Source organism: Gigantopelta aegis, chromosome 10, assembly GCF_016097555.1.
Source record: "Gigantopelta aegis isolate Gae_Host chromosome 10, Gae_host_genome, whole genome shotgun sequence".
In the NCBI taxonomy this organism is placed as follows: Eukaryota; Metazoa; Mollusca; class Gastropoda; order Neomphalida; family Peltospiridae; genus Gigantopelta; species Gigantopelta aegis.
Genome location: NC_054708.1, coordinates 87,132,079 through 87,148,117, shown reverse-complemented (window position 1 = coordinate 87,148,117; position 16,039 = coordinate 87,132,079). Strand labels below are relative to the sequence as shown.

The 16,039-nt window shown below is 36.4% G+C and overlaps 2 protein-coding genes across 4 annotated transcripts in view; one reads left to right on the top strand and one right to left on the bottom strand.

Annotated features, from left to right (window-relative positions):
• Positions 1–11,816, top strand: part of LOC121382973 (protein PTCD3 homolog, mitochondrial-like) — a 48,693-nt gene extending 36,877 nt beyond the window's left edge. Inside the window, exons 19-25 of the mRNA XM_041512672.1 lie at positions 391–476; positions 3,918–4,003; positions 5,699–5,767; positions 6,671–6,724; positions 8,444–8,507; positions 8,667–8,761; positions 9,903–11,816. Of these exons, the coding sequence (XP_041368606.1) occupies positions 391–476; positions 3,918–4,003; positions 5,699–5,767; positions 6,671–6,724; positions 8,444–8,507; positions 8,667–8,761; positions 9,903–9,930 (482 nt within the window). The 3' untranslated portion in view covers positions 9,931–11,816. The remainder of the gene's footprint in view (positions 1–390; positions 477–3,917; positions 4,004–5,698; positions 5,768–6,670; positions 6,725–8,443; positions 8,508–8,666; positions 8,762–9,902) is intronic.
• Positions 11,817–15,536: 3,720 nt separating this feature from the next.
• The window catches only part of LOC121383343 (amiloride-sensitive amine oxidase [copper-containing]-like), a 33,032-nt gene continuing 32,529 nt past the window's right edge, over positions 15,537–16,039 (bottom strand). For all 3 annotated transcript variants that reach the window (XM_041513317.1, XM_041513316.1, XM_041513318.1), the window contains one exon: positions 15,537–16,039. This exon is cut by the window's right edge and continues 2,394 nt beyond it. The gene's annotated coding sequence lies outside the window, so the exon portion shown is untranslated.

Sequence of the window (16,039 nt, the reverse complement as noted above, 5' to 3'; positions counted from 1 at the left end):
TTATTTCAAATTTTGTTTGATCATTAGAAAAAATTAAAAATGCATACAGACAAAATTATTTCAAATGAAATTTGATATTGAGACACTACAAAACATTACGATCCAGAAATGTATTGGTTATAGAGATATTCATAATTTAAGCAAGAAAATGCAAGTAAATTGTAATTTTAATAATAAAGGTAAAAATATTTTGTGTGACAAAAACGTTTTAAAATGGCTACAAACTGAGGTTAGTCCCATTAATGGGCCATTTCCATATCTTGCCAGTCATTTAACATGGATTAAGCACCCACCTGTCTTACTAGCCCACACTTTATCCTCCGTGTCACAGTCACTAAAGTGTCACTCTATATGATGATGTGGATAAATTGAGATGTTTATTATTTTTAGACCTCATTCTCTTTGACTACTTGAAGAAAGACTTTGTGCTTGGGCCGTTGCTGTCACTGATGGCGAAGAAGCCACAGACCGAGGAGGTAACAGTAGATCATAATTACATTTCTCTTATAATCATTACAATTTATAACTATTTCATTGGGCCGCTGCTGTCACTGATGGCAAAGAAGCCACAGACCGAGGAGGTAACAGTAGATCATAATTACATTTCTCTTATAATCATTACAATTTATAACTATTTCATTGGGCCGCTGCTGTCACTGATGGCAAAGAAGCCACAGACCGAGGAGGTAACAGTAGATCATAATTACATTTCTCTTATAATCATTACAATTTATAACTATTTCATTGGGCCGCTGCTGTCACTGATGGCAAAGAAGCCACAGACTGAGGAGGTAACAGTAGATCATAATTACATTTCTCTTATAATCATTACAATTTATAACTATTTCATTGGGCCGCTGCTGTCACTGATGGCAAAGAAGCCACAGACCGAGGAGGTAACAGTAGATCATAATTACATTTCTCTTATAATCATTACAATTTATAACTATTTCATTGGGCCGCTGCTGTCACTGATGGCAAAGAAGCCACAGACCGAGGAGGTAACAGTAGATCATAATTACATTTCTCTTATAATCATTACAATTTATAACTATTTCATTGGGCCGCTGCTGTCACTGATGGCAAAGAAGCCACAGACCGAGGAGGTAACAGTAGATCATAATTACATTTCTCTTATAATCATTACAATTTATAACTATTTCATTGGGCCGCTGCTGTCACTGATGGCAAAGAAGCCACAGACCGAGGAGGTAACAGTAGATCATAATTACATTTCTCTTATAATCATTACAATTTATAGCTATTTCATTGGGCCAGCCACAGCAACCTAAATTTGTTCATTTGATGATGAATGTAAAATGATTTCAGGAACATCACATCTGATGATGTCCATGTATGTTGGTACTTTGTATCATCATCATTGTTCAAGAACAAACCAAAAAAAGGAATTGAAAATAAAATATGGTCTTGTTTGTGTTTTTATTACTAAGTTTGTTTAAAATTTAATTACACGGTTGTCTTGTTATATATTTTAGATTCTTCTGGGCATGAACAAAGGCATACAAATTGTGTGAATGGTTTCACTGATTCACCCAGTTATCGCTTGCTTTCTTTTGTTCATATCCTTGTGAATGTAAAAGGTTGTCTTGTTATATATTTTAGATTCTTCTGGGCATGAACAAAGGCATACAAATTGTGTGAATGGTTTCACTGATTCACCCAGTTATCGCTTGCTTTCTTTTGTTCATATCCTTGTGAATGTAAAAGGTTGTCTTGTTATATATTTTAGATTCTTCTGGGCATGAACAAAGGCATACAAATTGTGTGAATGGTTTCACTGATTCACCCAGTTATCGCTTGCTTTCTTTTGTTCATATCCTTGTGAATGTAAAAGGTTGTCTTGTTATATATTTTAGATTCTTCTGGGCATGAACAAAGGCATACAAATTGTGTGAATGGTTTCACTGATTCACCCAGTTATCGCTTGCTTTCTTTTGTTCATATCCTTGTGAATGTAAAAGGTTGTCTTGTTATATATTTTAGATTCTTCTGGGCATGAACAAAGGCATACAAATTGTGTGAATGGTTTCACTGATTCACCCAGTTATCGCTTGCTTTCTTTTGTTCATATCCTTGTGAATGTAAAAGGTTGTCTTGTTATATATTTTAGATTCTTCTGGGCATGAACAAAGGCATACAAATTGTGTGAATGGTTTCACTGATTCACCCAGTTATCGCTTGCTTTCTTTTGTTCATATCCTTGTGAATGTAAAAGGTTGTCTTGTTATATATTTTAGATTCTTCTGGGCATGAACAAAGGCATACAAATTGTGTGAATGGTTTCACTGATTCACCCAGTTATCGCTTGCTTTCTTTTGTTCATATCCTTGTGAATGTAAAAGGTTGTCTTGTTATATATTTTAGATTCTTCTGGGCATGAACAAAGGCATACAAATTGTGTGAATGGTTTCACTGATTCACCCAGTTATCGCTTGCTTTCTTTTGTTCATATCCTTGTGAATGTAAAAGGTTGTCTTGTTATATATTTTAGATTCTTCTGGGCATGAACAAAGGCATACAAATTGTGTGAATGGTTTCACTGATTCACCCAGTTATCGCTTGCTTTCTTTTGTTCATATCCTTGTGAATGTAAAAGGTTGTCTTGTTATATATTTTAGATTCTTCTGGGCATGAACAAAGGCATACAAATTGTGTGAATGGTTTCACTGATTCACCCAGTTATCGCTTGCTTTCTTTTGTTCATATCCTTGTGAATGTAAAAGGTTGTCTTGTTATATATTTTAGATTCTTCTGGGCATGAACAAAGGCATACAAATTGTGTGAATGGTTTCACTGATTCACCCAGTTATCGCTTGCTTTCTTTTGTTCATATCCTTGTGAATGTAAAAGGTTGTCTTGTTATATATTTTAGATTCTTCTGGGCATGAACAAAGGCATACAAATTGTGTGAATGGTTTCACTGATTCACCCAGTTATCGCTTGCTTTCTTTTGTTCATATCCTTGTGAATGTAAAAGGTTGTCTTGTTATATATTTTAGATTCTTCTGGGCATGAACAAAGGCATACAAATTGTGTGAATGGTTTCACTGATTCACCCAGTTATCGCATGCTTTCTTTTGTTCATATCCTTGTGAATGTAAAAGAAATAGAGGGGTGGGACGTAGCCCAGTGTTATAGTGCTTGCTTGATGTGTGGTCTGTCAAGGATCGATCCCCGTCGGTGGCCCATTGGGTTATTTCTCGTTGCAGCCTGTGCTATAATCTAAAAGAGTAACACATGGTATGACAGCAGCGGGCTTCCTCTCTTAATTATGTCTGTGGTCCTTGGCCACATGTCCGACTCCATATAACTGTATTTAAAATGTGTTGAGTGTGTTATTAAATAAAACATTCCTCCCTTCCTAATTGTTCTCTGAGGGTGGGGGTGGGGTCTTTATGTGTCTGAGGTGTAATGGGTTATACAACTGAACACACTAGATGGTTGTATTCCCTCTCCCCACCAATGTGTCTGAGGTGTAATGGGTTATACAACTGAACACACTAGATGGTTGTATTCCCTCTCCCCACCAATGTGTCTGAGGTGTAATGGGTTATACAACTGAACACACTAGATGGTTGTATTCCCTCTCCCCACCAATGTGTCTGAGGTGTAATGGGTTATACAACTGAACACACTAGATGGTTGTATTCCCTCTCCCCACCAATGCCCCACTAGAACATCAACACCTAATGCATGGTATGTACTGTCATGTCTATAGGAGGTACTTATAAAGGATCCCTTGCTACATTTTATAGTAGTTGAGGTGGCAATCTGTTTATCTCTCTCGTTACATGGTTTTTGGTATTATTCTTCACTACTGTGAAATAAATGTGCAGTTGAAATTAGCCATATATTAATTAGGAATTATTAAAGGTTGTTTTCTTTTTTCTTTTTAGCTGCAGAATAAATTTGGCGATATTGCTGAGTATGTCGTTACAAAATGGCAGGAGGACCAGGATGGGGGAGTTAACAACCCAATGGAGTAAGTTTTAATTCAACCGGGCTCCGTTCCACGAAAGAATCGCCACAAACATTTAACACAGCGACAAAGACATGTTTTGTATTTTTGACATTACAAACATGGATGATGATGAGATGAATGGTGAAGCCGCAGTATTTCCATTTCGGTATGGGACTACTTGACAGGGCTGTGCTCCATGCTGTCAGTTGAGCTATCTCGGTATCACCCGAGCCCGGGGTATTTGCTAGGTGATAACATCCAAATACATAAAACATAAGAGTTACCTCCCATATTTTTATGTGAAGGTCGTATGGCCTAGAATGTTTTTCATTGAACATAGAGTTTCATTAAAGGTACTATGTGTATATTAGATCCATTATTACACAAAGAGTTTGTACCCTTATTAGAAAATCATCAAATCACCATCTAACTGCCATTTAACATCTACATTAGTGCTTACAACTGCCTTGTACCAATTGTAAATTTTCACTGTAATTACGATAGTTAGCTATGCTGCATCATGGAATGGGTCCTGGGGGCAATTTCACAAAACATTTTCAGTTTACGTCTGTGACTAGCAGTTACACCAGGCATACAGTTACAAAAAACATTACATCATTAAATAAAATGGAGCATTTTAAGGACAAGAAAATTAAATATGTATATTTCTAACTATATTTGTTGTACTATAATAGTAATAAGAATTGTGGTTCAGTCGTAGATTTACGTTTATGTGCAAAACTAGACTAACTTGTTTTGTGAAATTGGGCCTAGTTCTTTAGTTCAACTAAAGACTGTCCTGTTATTAAAAGCACATGATTCGTTAACAACTTTGTATGGTATTTCTGTCTAAAACTTAGTGTTTTGAAATGTTTTTTACCTATAGTCATGTGGAATTTATTTATAAGTACCGGCCTCGGTGGCGTCGTGGTAGGCCATCGGTCTACAGGCTGGTAGGTACTGGGTTCGGATCCCAGTCGAGGCATGGAATTTTTAATCCAGATACCGACTCCAAACGAAGCACTCAACACATTTTATTTACGGTTATATGGCATCAGACATATGGTTAAGGACCACACAGATTTTGAGAGGAAACCCGCTGTCGCCACTACATGGGCTACTCTTTCCAATTAGCAGCAAGGGATCTTTTATTTGCGCTTCCCACAGGCAGGATAGCACAAACCATGGCCTTTGTTGAACCACTTATGGATCACTGGTCAGTGCAAGTGGTTTACAGCTACCCATTGAGCCTTGCGGAGCACTCACTCAGGGTTTGGAGTCGGTATCTGGATTAAAAATCCCATGCCTCGACTGGGATCCGCACCCAGTACCTACCAGCCTGTAGACCGATGGCCTACCATGAAGCCACCGAGGCCGGTTGGCTGCTACAGTGCTAGTGTTATTTTTAGCGGGATCTTTTAATCACATGATTTTGTGTCTGTGGCTTACACTGTGGGGTCCTATTTGGGTGTCTGATTATGGTGATTACTGTTTTAAATGTTAAATGCTGACAAAAGGTAAGTTGTAGCAGATTAAAATTCTTAGCAAGTTGGATTAATAATGTTTTGGCTATAAATATTAACATGAAATATTGTGTGATTTCTCACCTAGCACCATTTGGGAAGAATGATCTTCAGCTGGCCGTGAGTTTGCTGGGAGGTTGTAGTGTTGAAATGTGCTGATATGTCATTAAACAAAACATTACTTTCTTTGCAGACTGTCGGGGGTTGCCGTGGGTGATCTCATCATTGTTGCACTATATGCCAAGAGATTTGATCTGGCTTGGTAAGTAAAAAACAGTTTCTTTTCGTTTGATAAGTAAAACAGATTTTACCTTTTTGTTAAGTAATAGAATTTTTTATTATTCTCCATTTTGACATCAAGAAGCTGAGTGTGTTACTTAGTGTTAAAGAACACAGCAAAAGATTTGTATGGTAAATAAAAGCATACTGCACACAAACATCAGCTATTTCTAATATAATAAATAAGTTATTGGTTTTCACAGAAAATATTTATCACAAGGCTAGAAATTGACGGGACAGGCAGCGAATGCCGCTCAGAATGCTCAATATACTTTCTAATAATCAGTTTGACAAGCAGCTTTGGCTTTCTGTCTTATTCTTGTTCTCAAGAAATCCTAGTTTTCAGTAATAATAATATAAATTGTAAGATTTTATCAGTGTTTGTCTCATATGTTGCTCATTGCTGTTGAAAAACGTTACACTATAAGTCTAATAAGCAGTCTACTTTAAAGAATAATTTCTAACATTTGCTTTCAAATTAAATTTTCAGAAGTATATATTTCTTACCACTCCACAAAATTAATTTTGAGCTTTGTTAACATAATCAGATACCGACTCCAAACCCTGAGTGAGTGCTCCGCAAGGCTCAATGGGTAGGTGTAAACCACTTACACCGACCAGTGATCCATAACTGGTTCAACAAAGGACATGGTTTGTGCTGTCCTGCCTATGGGAAGTGCAAATAAAAGATCCCTTGCTGCCTGTCGTAAAAAGAGTAGCCTATGTGGCGACAGCGGGTTTCTTCTAAAAAACAGTGTCAGAATGACCATATGTTTGACGTCCAATAGCCGATGATAAGATAAAAAATCAATGTTCTCTAGTGGCGTCGTTAAATAAAAGAAACTTTTTTTGTTAACATCAATCTATAATTTGTATTTTTCTACAGGAAAATATTTTTGAAGTACAGAGAACATGGTCGATTGTTTTCTGGAATTATCAGGTAAGAATTTCTGTATACAGTAGATTCTGTCTAAACTGGATTCACTTGGTTCTGATAAAATATGCCAGTTTAGACAGAGTGCCAGTTTAGAAAGAGTTTGTCCAGAGTTACGATTCTTGCAATATATCGATTGGAAAATACCAACTTAAATAAAACCATATTAACCAAACATTTGGACTATGTGTTAGACATCTGTAAAAAAAAAAAAAAAAAAAAAAGGCTAAGCAATGCTTGTTTTAGTGATTGGTATAAAGCTGAAAGATATTTGTGTTGCTAAGAAACTAATTAAACTCAAGATACACAAAATATGACGGTTCATCAGTAAGAGGCGGGCTGGGACACAAGTTTGGTCCCAACTTTTAAAAGAGGGATATTAACATTTGACCGTAATAAAAATATGTGTTCAAACCAGAACACATTTAAAACAACAAAGCAGAATAAATAACATTATTTTATTGATTAAAATCACATAAAACAGGGGTCTGAATTTTTTGTTTTATTGTTTTAAACAGATCAGTATGATGCAATGCAAGTATGAACACATACAAGTAATAATGTGATTTATTTTGATACTTACACCTGTTACAACAGGCTTGGTTCATTGTTTATTATCCATATTATTCAACATAACCAAGTTAATAATAATCGTACGAAGCACACGTGTAATAACAAGTGTAATGACGTAATTTTAGGAAGCGATGTCATAACATGACATTGCTTCTCCAGTCCTAGCTCAGACTGTGCATTTGGAATATGATGTCATTTTGTCGTCTCCTAGTTGTGGCTGAAACATTTTGAGTTGGGTCTTGTTATTCATAAAGAAAACAACAATAATAATATCACGTGTGAGCCTTATTGATTTTATGAAACTTGTGTCAGGATTCATGTATTACCCTCGCTCTTTCTCGGGCAATACAAAAATCCTGACACTTGTTTCGTAAAATCAGTATGGCACACAAGCACGTATAATAATCTCTATTTATTAACTGATTAAGCTTTAAAAAGGGCACAATTATTTCTAACACTTTCTTTGGTGTCCTAATTACTGGGGAACAGCCGTTATTGTTTAAAAAGTGACCACTGACAGACAATAGAGGTAAGATTGCATCCGGTGTAGACAGAGATTTTTTTCCCTAATAAATTAACGGTAGCTGGACGGGACTTTAAAACTGTGCCAGTTTACATGGAATGCCGGTTTAGATAGATGCCGGTTTGGACAGAGTCCACTGTATATGAAGTCAGGAAGTAAGTTTATAAAACACAATAAAATTAATGGGGGTGCATGAATGGCTACAACCCCCCCCCCCCCCCTATAAATAAATAAAACCCCCAAATAAAAACAACTTTGTGAGTAACCCCAAAATTAATTATTTAATATTTTAAGATTTCAAAAATCAAATTATTTTATATTCTAACTCAGTCTTCAATTATCCTTTTTACCGTCTCTTCATTGCATAGCCCGTAAAACTCAGTTTGCAACAGCAAAACCAGTATTAACATCGGCAAATTGTTAAATATATGTACAACATAGTTATTATCTAATTCAACATAGAGAGAGAAAAAAGGACCGACCTGTGGAATGTGCACTGTAGACAGCTATATCTGTTAGAATACAGTTATGTACATAAATAATCTGTTATCTTAATCAAACAGTAGACTTTTGCAATATCATCAACTAGTGTTTTCTCTTAATTACATTATATACTCTGATTATTTCAGTGAGAAATCGTTGGTGAAACTTGTAGATGGGTGTATTAACGAGGGAGATGCAGAGAAAGCCATAGTGAGTATAGCTAGGACATGAACTGTTCATACGACAAAAAACCTGAGAAATATTTCATATAGGTCTCCTGTGTTTTACTGGTAATACAGATTGACTGTGTGCCACGTTTTTCTCTTCATGGTCAAATTCTTAAAATATTATTGTGTTTTATCTTCCCAGATGTGCCTCTCCATGATTCACGATCTGTCGTTTGCCAGCGTCGTGGAAACCAAGGAGAAAGTTCAGTCTCAGATGACACTCACAGACTTACAGAAGTACGTTAAATACCAAGACTAATAATCTGTAAACCACATCACTGTACAAGCATGAGATCAGTTCTGTCTTAGATGACACATTTTGCAGAAGCACATTAGAAATATAATATTAATGCCCCCCCCCCCCCCCCCCCCAACACCACCACCAAGTATAATAAACCATATCACTGTACAAGCCTAAGATCAGAGTTTTCTGTCAGATCACACAGATGTATAGAAGTACAATAGAAATTAAATATCAGTGCCAGCCCCACTGAGTCTAGTAATCTGTAAACCATATCACTGTACAAGCTTGAGATCAGAGAGGACTAAAATCTACCAATGTGTGTTAGGTTTGAGCAAATAATTTAATTTTTCAAGTTAGCTTTTAAAACATGTTTTTAAGTACATTTTTGCAATTATTGTATGTTGTATTTTTTCCTACACGGCATTTAATTTTTTAACAAGTTAAAATTATTACAAGTTACTTCTAAGTTTAAACAATACTGGATAGACAGTATATAGATGTTTACACAAGTATTTTTCATAAGTATAATGTTATCTGTTTAATATAGACTGGACAACAGGACACACAAATATTACTTTACTTGTCTTCAATTTCTTTTACATTATTCAGTTTGGATCACATTGGTTTTGTATCTGTTGAAATTATCATTGACTTGGGAATAATTTGGTCCCAGTTTGACCGTCTGTTTATGAAATTAATTGCAGTATGAGAAACAAATGCCCCCACCCACCCCACCCGAAACCTATCTATTATATATATGAAGAGTTCAGGCACAAAACGCGATATAAACCATTTTCTTTCTAGTTTTTAATTAAAGCCATTATTGTATGTCAGTAAGGGTTAATCGTAGGCCCACTGATTTGCTGCAAAACGTGATTGATCCGTATGAAATTGTATTGGGTAAATCCCGTTTTTATATATATCAAAACGCGATATACGTCAATTAAAAAAATCACTTTTACTGAAAATGAAAAATGGATGTATCGCGTTTTGCACTTAAACTCTTCATATATATAATTATATATATTAAAGTATAAATCTTTCTTTTGTGGTCCAGTATGTTTTCTCAGTACTTGTAAACAGGTATGTAGTATATATAATATATGATAACTTTTGATTTCTATTTTCACACAGAGAACACCTGACTGTTGTGACTGGTTGAAGTTAAACGTTCTACGAAGATGCCCCAGTGTGTGTGTTAATAACAATAGGATGCTGAATGCCAGCATTTCAAGTGTTTGCGTGTTAATCTGTGTACAAATCCAGTGTTAACACAAACAACTTGTTTTTCTCACTTTAACAAATCAACAGGTTTTACTTTTCAACATCTGTGTCAAGTTTTGTGTTTAGGTCAGTGTTAACTTGTAAGTACTAGACCAATCAAACTTGGTTTATACTTGCATCTTGATCTATGAATGTTCATCTTGATGCCAATTAAACAAATAAATTTTTTTAAAGAATTTATTTCTTTTTTTCTTTTAAAGAACTATTAATCCTGAATGTCACATGATAATTTATTTCTTTATTTACCCAGTCAGTGTATGTTACAGTGAAACCTATCTAAACTGGGTCTCGCTGGGGACCTAAGATTTATCCAGTTTAGATAGGATCCGGTGTTTAGAAGGTCGTGTTTTAGAATATAAAGTTATTTCCCTTGACCTCGAATTCGTGACTGAATGAACATGTCCGATAATGACCAATAATTGTGACTGTCGGAGCGACAAGGACTAATAATGTTGCTATATCCCAATTTTGTTACATATCTTTCTTATTTATGAACCGACATTAAAACATCAAAAACAGTAATTCCACATGTCTACCTCTAGCCTGATGGCTAGAGACCTTTTGTTTTTATATTTTTTTCAAAATTCAGTGTGTGTATCATCTCATTTCTATCCCAGAAAATATTTTTTTTTAAATTGTTTGTATTTAGTGTATAAAATACAAATTAATTCACTCTAATTTTAGTTGTTTGTACTATTTTACTCTCAGTGTGTCAGTATTATCAAAGTGCATTATCCAAAAATCAAATGTGGCAACTCTTGTGCGAGTATCTGAGATTTGTCAGAAGCTGAAAAGAATTTGCACTGCACCAGACAGGACAATTGAAAACAATCGAGCATTAATTACTCTGATGTCTGCTAAGCTGAATTGCGACTGCTGTAATTGGTGACCCATAACATAACACCTGATTCTAGACAGCAAAAATTCGGGTCTGTATTGTTTTCTGGAAGTCGTGTTTTTCGTTTACACTACGTCGGTTTGTTCAGGTTAATTTATTAGGGATTTTACATTTATGAACCAAAAATCAGTCAGGTTTCCAGAATTGACAGGTTTTGGTTTAAGTAAGAAAATTCAGGACCATAAAATTTGGCCAGTTTTGACATGATTTCTGTATTAACAGGGTCCGGTTCAGACAGGTTTCACTGAAGATGAATATTAATGAATTTTAATTATGCCTGTCTGGATTGAAAGGTGTGATACCTATTTAGAAATAAGATCTATACCATTATAAGTAAACTTTTTAAGGTAATTTGCCAGCATTCCATACAATTTTAAATCCATTCTACATGTACTTTGAGAACTTTTTTTTTAAATGCTGAAATTAAATAAAACGCTTAAAAATCAATTGCACTTTTTCAAGCAGTAATGAAATTTGTCTTAATAATCCACACTGGTACTAAAACACATACCCACCATGGTTAAGAACTGAACAGTGTATGTAGGTGCCAAACCGATCTATATGACAAACCACTCCTATTTCACTTGTTTTTGACAATATTCAATAAATTAAAAATGGCTTTTCTGAAAAATGTACATGTAACTGCAATATTTACTTTTTGAAAATATAAAAAATAATTTGCCTTCAGGTATTAAAAAAAATCTGTTTTGTGCAGGCTAAATATTTATATGAAAAGTCATTAGCCATTATTATTATCAGTCAGTATTAATTTAAACTAGTAACATTGTTAATCCATGTATAGACAGAATTTGTAACAAAAACAACTTCGTTGTGGATTTTTGTTTTAGCAATAAAAATTAAAATGCCATGTGTTTTGTGATTTCTGTGTTCTTAGTATAAAATTAAAATGCCATGTGTTTTGTGATTTCTGTGTTCTTAGTATAAAATTAAGAGACAATATTTTTTTATTGATGATATAGTCATGGTTAAAGTTTACACGCACGCACGCACACACGCACGCACGCGCACACACACGCACGCGCACACACGCACGCACGCACACACGCATACACACACGCACGCATACACACGCACACACGCATACACACACACGCACACACACACATTTATGAATTCTTTAACAAACATTTAAGATGTAAATTGAAAGGTACCTCCATGTTGGCAGATGCTTTAACTTTTATAGTATCTAAATAGCAACATTCCACTGTTTGAAAGTATTCTTAACTAAGTATCTGTGTATTTTTCTGTTAATAATTTCAGTTTGGCAAAATAAAAGGGAAAAGTGTTTTGGAAATAACAAAAATATTGCCTGTTCACAGTTAGAAATTATGTTTTAAAATGTTTCTTATGTACATAAAAAATGATTCACCAGACATATGAACAACATAATGTAAAATAGAGTTTTGTACAATAAACTAATCAAGACATTATAGTCACATTTAATGAGTAGACGTTTTAATTATGTTTGAGTATCCTGTTTTATTTATAGATTGACCAAAAAAAGTAAAGTTTGTTTTATTTAACGACGCCACTAGAGCACATTGATTTTTTATCTTATCATTGGCTATTGGACGTCAAACATATGGTCATTCTGACACAGTTTTTTAGAGGAAACCTGTCGCCACATATACTACTCTTTTACGACAGGCAGCAAGGGATCTTTTATTTGCGCTTCCCACAGGCAGGATAGCACAAACCATGGCCTTTGTTGAACCAGTTATGGATCACTGGTCGGTGCAAGTGGTTCACACCTACCCACTGAGCCTTGCCAGGGTTTTGAGTGTATTTGGATTATTCGACCGGCCTCGGTGGCGTCGTGGCAGGTCATCGTCTACAGGCTGGTAAGTACTGGGTTCGGATCCCAGTCGAGGCACAGGATTTTTAATCCAGATACCGACTCCAAACCCTGAGTGAGTGCACCGCAAGGCTCAATGGGTAGGTCGCCGCCCTAGTTCATCCCAAGCCATCCTCAATGGGTGACAAGTCTGGTGAATATGCAGGCCAATCCATGTGCTAAACGTTCTACTGCTGCAGGAAGTCGGTCATCACCCTGGCACGATAAGGTCTTGCGTTGTCGTCCTGGAACCAAGCTCCTGGTCCAATCTGCTGCAGAAGTGGAATTACAAAAGGTTAAACAATCTCGTTGAGATAACGCTGACCAGTCAAATTTCCATTAATGATGTACAGAGGGGTTCTGTGATTCATGGATATGCTCGCCCACACCATTACACTTCCTCCTCCAAATAGTAGATGTTGAACAACGTTAACATCAGCAAATCTTTCTCCTTGACGATGGTAAACAAGCCCGGCCATCATTGAACTGGAGCAAGTACCGTGATTCATCTGTGAATAATGTCTCTGCCCATTGCCCACGTTCCACAGGATATGACGTCTGCACCAATCAAGGCGATCCCTTCTGTGACGGGCAAGTAGCTGTGGTCGGACTACAGGACGCCGACATCGCAAACTTTAGTCTCGCAGACGATTCCTAATGGTCTGGTCAGACACATTGTTGCCTGTAGCAGCTCTGAGTTGATCACGAAGACGCCGTGCGGTCACAAAACCGTTATCATCAGGAAACGGTCTTCTCGTGCTGTTGTTGATCGTGGTCTTCCAGAACGGGAGCGATTCTGAATAGAATTAGTCGTCCTGAACCTCTGCCAGAGTCTACCGATAACACTTTGGCTTACATTTAGACGGTGAGCCACAGACCTTTGAGTGTGTCCATCTTGTAGCCAGCCAATGGCCCTTCCCCTGTCTTGCAAACTGAGTTGTCATAGAACCATCTTCAAATTTAAAGTGATGATGAAAGGAAAATGCTCATCCCTTTTATTGCTAAAATTGGCATGCATTGAATTACACTCATGCTAAGCACGTGCAAATGGTGCACGAGGTGTCTCAGTGGGTGTATCGAGGCAGGTTGTCAGTTTAGTCTGACTATGTTTTTGCTTCAAATCCATGAAAAGGAAATCTGGATTAACTTAAAAAGTTTCTAAAGATAAGGGCAATGATTGCATGCCCCTTAATAATGTGATGTCTTTAGTCCAAATGACAACACAAAGGTTAATATTCTAACCCTATCTGGCCTAAAAAAAAACAATACTTCCACAAATGATCAAAAAGTTCCTTTCACCCTTAACTTCTTTTGAGTAGTATATATAATAGCCGTCACATTTAACCGTTTTATTAATTAACTATACGATTATACTTGATATTAAGCAATAATGTGCATTATATATCACTGAATATGCATACCAGGCCAAATGCCTTAATTGTCCCCTCCTTTAATCGCAACCCGATGGTGTTTTTTTGCGGTTGACGTGCCGTGACGGACCTGCCCTGGTGCTTATAAAACGTTTAGTCTCTCGACTCAAGACTCTTAATAGTCTGTGACATTAATGTCATGACGACGCCGTACAAATTGTATGCGTGCGGCGTCATTAGAAATTGAGTGTGGACTAAAAAGTGTTATAAGCACGGGCCCAGGAATACCCCGAGATTATATCAAATGTCTCCTGCTTTTACCCAGTTTTGCAGTACAGTGTGTAAAAACATGCATTAAAATAACCAGTCAGTCCGTGAAATTGTGTATATGGAAAGTGTCTTTACGGACGACACATGTCGCAAGACAGGACTTTTCATGTACGTCATGCACAAAAACCGACGGACACTCGCAGACATTTGGAATGGGTACAATACGTTCAGCAGGAGAGCGTTGTTTGTTTTTTGGAACGTACAGCCAGCAATAGACGAGTTTAAACCTGCCCAAGACACAATCTGATTAAAATTAGCTCTACTGGGTCTAGCCAGTAGATCTAACAGCATTGCGAGGACTCCCATGTCCAGGTGACATTTCATCTATAAATAACATTTTAAATATCGACCAATTAAACTTCGCCTTTTATAGCGTTATTCGGGAGCATATACATTCTAAAAATATCGGGCGAGACTATTTATGCAATAGGCGAACTTGTTGGTCTATTTCAACACTGAAAAAACAGGGGGGAAAGTGCAGTAATAAACTTTGGATTGTATACTAGTATAAACAGATTTTATGGCTATACCATCACGGTTTATTTTTTCGGCTTGAAACGAATTTTATATAAAATTTTATATTGCAATTAGTTTCCAGCATACTTCATAATTCACCCGAATTATTTCGTATACCCTTGGCATAATCCCGAATGTTTTCAAATTCTTTTCAAATCACTGGCATGATTTTGTAAGTAAGGTTTTGATTGTCGAATGAAAGGTCAACTGGACATGAACTCCAACTGGCTTCTGTTAGATCCACATGTAATAGTGGAGCTAATTTTAATTAGAATGCACAAGACAACTCCGTGGATGTGATGACATGCGCTCATGAACCACTGCTAAATTAGAGGTGATACCAGGTAGGAGGTTGGACGATACCGCTGCTGGACACGCCAGTCATGGCGTATTGGTTGGAACGGGTCAACAGTCGGGAGGGTGGGTGGTTCTATGACGTATATCGCGCAGACTCCCCACCACTGAGCCAAATCGCGCTACACAGGTAAAACGAGTAGTCTATTTTAAAAATATAATAACAGAAGTATAGTTTATTAAGTTGCATACTGAACCAAAAACAAAAACTGGAAGTGTTCTCTAGAATAATTAAGTGTCTACAAGCAATACTTTTGACGCCATGTTAAAGTTGTCAAATTTACCTAGATTAGTACAAATGTTTTAGATAGAAACAAAATATAGCACGTTATTCTTTAACACCATAATGAATAGAAATGACGACATAATAAATAAAACCCATTCAACTGCGAACAGAACAAATTTTAGGTAAATATTCTTGTCAATGTTCTATAATAGTGCGAATGACTAAAAGTGTCATCATATTGTTGTTTGTGTGTCATGATAACTTAAGGTGTTGCATGAAGTTCATTCAACAAAAACACAGCAGACGTGAATAGATTGAAACATTAGACAGGTCTTGTACCATGGACACATCAGACGTGAACAGATGGAACATCAGACGACAGGTCTTCTTGTAACATGGACACAGCACACGTGAACAGACTGAACAGTAGACGAGAGG